The sequence below is a fragment of the Phalaenopsis equestris genome, unplaced genomic scaffold (genome assembly GCF_001263595.1).
Source record: "Phalaenopsis equestris unplaced genomic scaffold, ASM126359v1 Scaffold000146, whole genome shotgun sequence".
NCBI classification, from domain to species: Eukaryota; Viridiplantae; Streptophyta; class Magnoliopsida; order Asparagales; family Orchidaceae; genus Phalaenopsis; species Phalaenopsis equestris.
The window spans coordinates 363,101-367,703 of NW_018164588.1; the positions used below are offsets into that span (position 1 = coordinate 363,101).

The 4,603-nt window shown below is 33.6% G+C and overlaps 1 protein-coding gene across 6 annotated transcripts in view; it reads right to left on the minus strand.

The window, feature by feature from the left end:
• LOC110021775 (mRNA-capping enzyme-like) overlaps window positions 1-4,603 on the minus strand; it is a 66,174-nt gene that overhangs the window by 5,425 nt on the left and 56,146 nt on the right. For 3 of the 6 annotated variants that reach the window (XM_020720405.1, XM_020720404.1, XM_020720400.1), the window contains exons 16-17: window positions 3,193-3,285; window positions 3,003-3,090 (exon numbers count right to left, since the gene is read on the minus strand). In XM_020720405.1, the coding sequence (XP_020576064.1) occupies window positions 3,003-3,090; window positions 3,193-3,285 (181 nt within the window). The remainder of the gene's footprint in view (window positions 1-3,002; window positions 3,091-3,192; window positions 3,286-4,603) is intronic. The other 3 variants (XM_020720406.1, XM_020720402.1, XM_020720401.1) reach the window with 2 other exon arrangements.

Genomic DNA, 4,603 nt, shown 5'->3' on the forward strand with positions numbered 1-4,603 from the left:
TATATATATATATATATATATATTCATAGATCTCATCTTCCATGAAAGACATAACATATAAATGTAAACAATAAATTCAGAGGGAACCATATTTTATCAAAGAAAATGATCACTCCTAGCATTGCAAATTAAAACCAACAATAGATATCTTTGATACGGAACTAAATAAAAACAATGCTTGAGGGGTTTAATTTTTCCATTACTCAACCTATGATTTTAAGCTATGATAATCAGGATGATATCTATATTGTCATAAATCTTATCTTCCATGAAAGATTAAATATAAAAGTAAACAATAACTTCACAGGCAAAAATATTTTATCAAAGAAAATGATCATTCGCAACATTGCAAATTAAAACCAACAATAGATAACTCTGAAAAGGAACTCAAAACTCCTCAATTTATGTTTTAACTTTGGAGGAAAAGTTAACATAGGAAAATGTCAAAACACCAAAGTCCGCAATGTTTAATAAAAGGTATTTGTTTATGTAGAAGCTCCATAATATTGTATTTTAAATAAAGAATTACACAGTTGAATAATAAAAACAAGGAAAAAAAATTTCCCCCACAGCACTATCATGCAATACTACAGCCAAATTGTACATTTGTGACGACAAAACTACAATCTTACATTTTATAAATATAAAAAGCCCACTAATATCAATTTTTTATGTAGGATACAAATTATAAAATTAATTTTTTAAGCGTCCGTAAAAAGATAATATCATGGAAATTTTCTGAAAAATGTCTTGTAAAATTGCAGCTAGAACGATGATGTCGTCTCAATCCAAAAATTTGGTGATAACAAGGTGGTTGTATTTAAGTTGAGTGTGGCGCATGTGAGAATGTTACAGTGGAAATATAGAAAAGCCAAAAAGGATTAATTAAGAAATAATTATATTAGCTAGTAGTAGGAGTGATATCTATCAAACATTTAAAAGAACGATAGAAAATGAGCCCATCAGTCTAATAAAAGAAATTAGAACTAGAGCACTAGAAGAGAGAGGAAGAAGATGTAAGTTTACATAGACAAAAAAAAATTTCAAAAGAATTTACAAAGAGCATACTTAACATCTCAAACAACACTCAATGGAAATAATGAAAAATAAAAATTTACAAAACTGAATTCAAATAATTGGGACAAGGCTGATTATGATTTAATTACATACAATTTATGGTGGATACAAAATTTCATATCCTTAATATCATAAATGATAGGAATAACAAGAATATATACATTTTTCACTAGGCTTCAATCCAATTAAATACTTTGTAAGTTTTTTGTTTTGTAGTATTTTCCTTTCTTCTCTGGCTTTTCTCTGTAAATGCCATTGTTCTACTCATCACATTATCTAGTTAATATATTTTACTTCAAATAAAAATATATAATGATATACACCCAAAACAGAAGCATAAGAATGAATAGAAGTGCACAAATTGCGGTTCAATATACATTCCCACACAAAATTAAAAATTAACAAACAAAAGCAAGCCATGCAAGTTTCTTTCAGTATTACTTTATTTATCTTTAAGTCATTGATTTCATCACCACGAATACATATATGCAAGTATTTGGGCGAGCTTACTCAACGCTGGAGGGTCATCCAATGCAGAAATTTGGGAGATGCTAGTGCGTGTTGTTGTATCACCATAGTAGGCTTTTTTCCGTGAATCAAATATGTGAGATCCTACTCAAAATGGTAGCAAAATCCAATCACTGTTCTAAGCTCAATCTTTAGAATAGAATTTCTGCATGCATAATGTTAATGTGAAATCAGCTTCTTAGGCGACTGGTAAATTATCCTCTCCAAGCAAAAGGCCAAGGTTAGACTACCAACAAAGTAAATTCATGTATTTCTTAAATAAACATGCAACACCATTCAGTATACCACTGCCCATAATCAAAAACCATAATCTGTCATCATCAAAAGTTTCAACATCACAAAAATTGAGGAGTGTGGGTCCCATCACCAAGACAAGTGACTACTACATCAGGGAATTTTTAAGTGCAGTTTATAAACTTGTGTGAGATATACGAGGTAGACTTTGTATCTAAATAGCACATCAAGTTTATAGTCTGTACTAAGTGGCCTAAAGATAATCTTTGCATGAGAGATGAAACTAAAATGGCCATGTTGTAACAAGCCCAAGCTCTCAACAATCTAGGTATTTTCTTCTTAGGTTTAATGGCCTCATAATTTTACCCCATTGATGTAACTTCCCAGAAGGTCATCCAACCTAAGAGTGTTCCCATGTGAGCACACTTAACTTTGGTGTTTTTGATAAAATTTGAACTGTAACACAAAAAAACAACTTGATCTTGAAGAGTTCAGCTTCATTGTACTTAAGGTGTTTCACAATTTCTCCACTTATTTAGTGGACGTCATCGATAATTTTCTTAACCTAAAATCAACTACTACAGATTCAAGAGATGACTCCCACCATGAAGCACTTTGTCACATCAAGAGTTCAAGGGATGGCTCCCATGACATAAGACTTTTTCCTATAAGGCACTCAGTTCCAATCTATCAAGTTGGGATAAAGCTATGTTACCATCTATAAATAGCCCAAACAACAAGTTTATAAAGTGTGCTTTTTGGCATAATGGCTTCAAGATTTTGCACCATTGTTGTAACTTCTCAATATGTCACCCATCCTGGCTCATATGAGAGCAGGCTTAACTTTGGAGTTTTTAATAAAATTCCAACCATTACACCAAAAGGCGACTCTATATTTAAGAGTTCAGCTTCATTTTACTTGAGAGGCGTCACATATGCAACCCAAAACCTATCTATTGGTTAGCACAGAGTTGTAATTGGGCATTGGGGGTTCTAATTGTAGCAACATACGAATGAGTGCATATACAAGATCAGCATGCAGAGATGTTACAGCAAAAAGCAAATTTGACCAAAAGTTATATTACTGAGTAAATAATGAATGTCAAAGGAACTAGAGCATGAAATATAGATGGAAAATAGGAATAAAAGGTGAAGAATGTTACCCTTAAAAGCAACTCGGCAACCATCCATAAGCTTCTTCTTTCCTCTCTCATAAAGAAAAACTGATTGGCGATTGTCAGTCCCAGTCTGCTGACAAGCAGCAAAGATCGCCAAAATAAACTATTACCTCAAACAGGAAGTCCACTGAAAAACACAATTATATCAAATGCTAAAAAAATGGTTTTAAACTACTACCTCAAACAGGAAGTCGACTGAATTCATTTCAGCATATTTCCACTTTAAAAGACCTTCATGTGTGCGAGGAATGTATGGATCATCCCAGCCCTAAGAACACAAGGAAAGAATACGATGTTACTAAGAAACTAAAACTCACCAGTATGAAAAATTCTATATATAATATGAAGTAATCAAAAAGTAAAAAGTAGATCAGATGGAGAAGCAAGATTTGAAAATTACATCTACAAAATCTCAAGAAACATTTTTGGAACTAAACAAAAGTCTTCATACGCTACAAATGAACAGATTGAAGTTCTCAACAAAAAATTAAAAATTTTTCCTGTCTTATTGGTGGCGATTTAATGAATTGGGACGTGTTATTTCCTATAGCAGAAATTGCTCGTAGAAGTTGGAGATTCACCCATTGACTTGGTGCATATTTTGAATTAAAAAGCCTACAGATTTTCTATCATCACCGATACATCCCTATTTTAATTTTGTAGAGCAGCCGAGCAGGCATATAATTTCATTTTGATATTAAAATAAAAAGTAAACTACTTTTTCAAAATGAGAGTTATAAAATTATGTTAAATGCTTATAAGAAATATGAGAATATATCAAGATGATAACGTAGTAGTTCTTATTCATTTTATAAGTTATCTCATATCACATTTTAAAAAAATCCGAGCCGGAGACTTGGTCTCTTACAGTTTATCTCTTACCATAAAAACTCAGAAAGAAGAAATCACATAAAATCTAACCCTATATCTAGAAAACATCATATATATATATATATATATATATATAGACTCCAAACGAAAAAAACATAGAAGGAAAGGTGGGGAAGGGAAATGGACTGCAGGACAGCAAGAGGAGTGCTGTCCGGTTTGAAGGAAGAAAGCGGAGACTGCAAGGAGAGCAGGACAGGCTGCAGCCCAAGTGGCAACAAGTCGAAAGGATGGTTGGACAGCAGAGAAACAACATAATTGTTGTTTTCCGGATGGCGACAGCAAGGATCGACAACTGAAAGTAATGCGGTAAGATTGGTGAAGGGTGGAGGCGGTCGTGCATGATGTCAACGAGGAGGGAAGGAAGGGAAGCCATTGGAAAAGGGAAAACTGCAGCCGCTGTCCCGGGTGGTTGTAGCATGGACGGTGCGGCCGAGAGCAACAAAAGAGATACAAAAGGGGATAGAGAAGATAATTACCACCTCAAGAAAGAGATACAGCTAGTGCACAACTCAAACCCACAACCCTCGAAAGGATAAACAAAAGCCGCTAATTGTCCTAAACAATAACATGATAAAATCTCACTTTCAAACCCTAATACTAGGGGTGTAAACGAACCGAACGCGAACGAACAAAGCTTGTGTTCGTGTTCGGTTCGTTTAAAATTTAGTTTGTTTGAAATAAGCTCGTGTTCATTT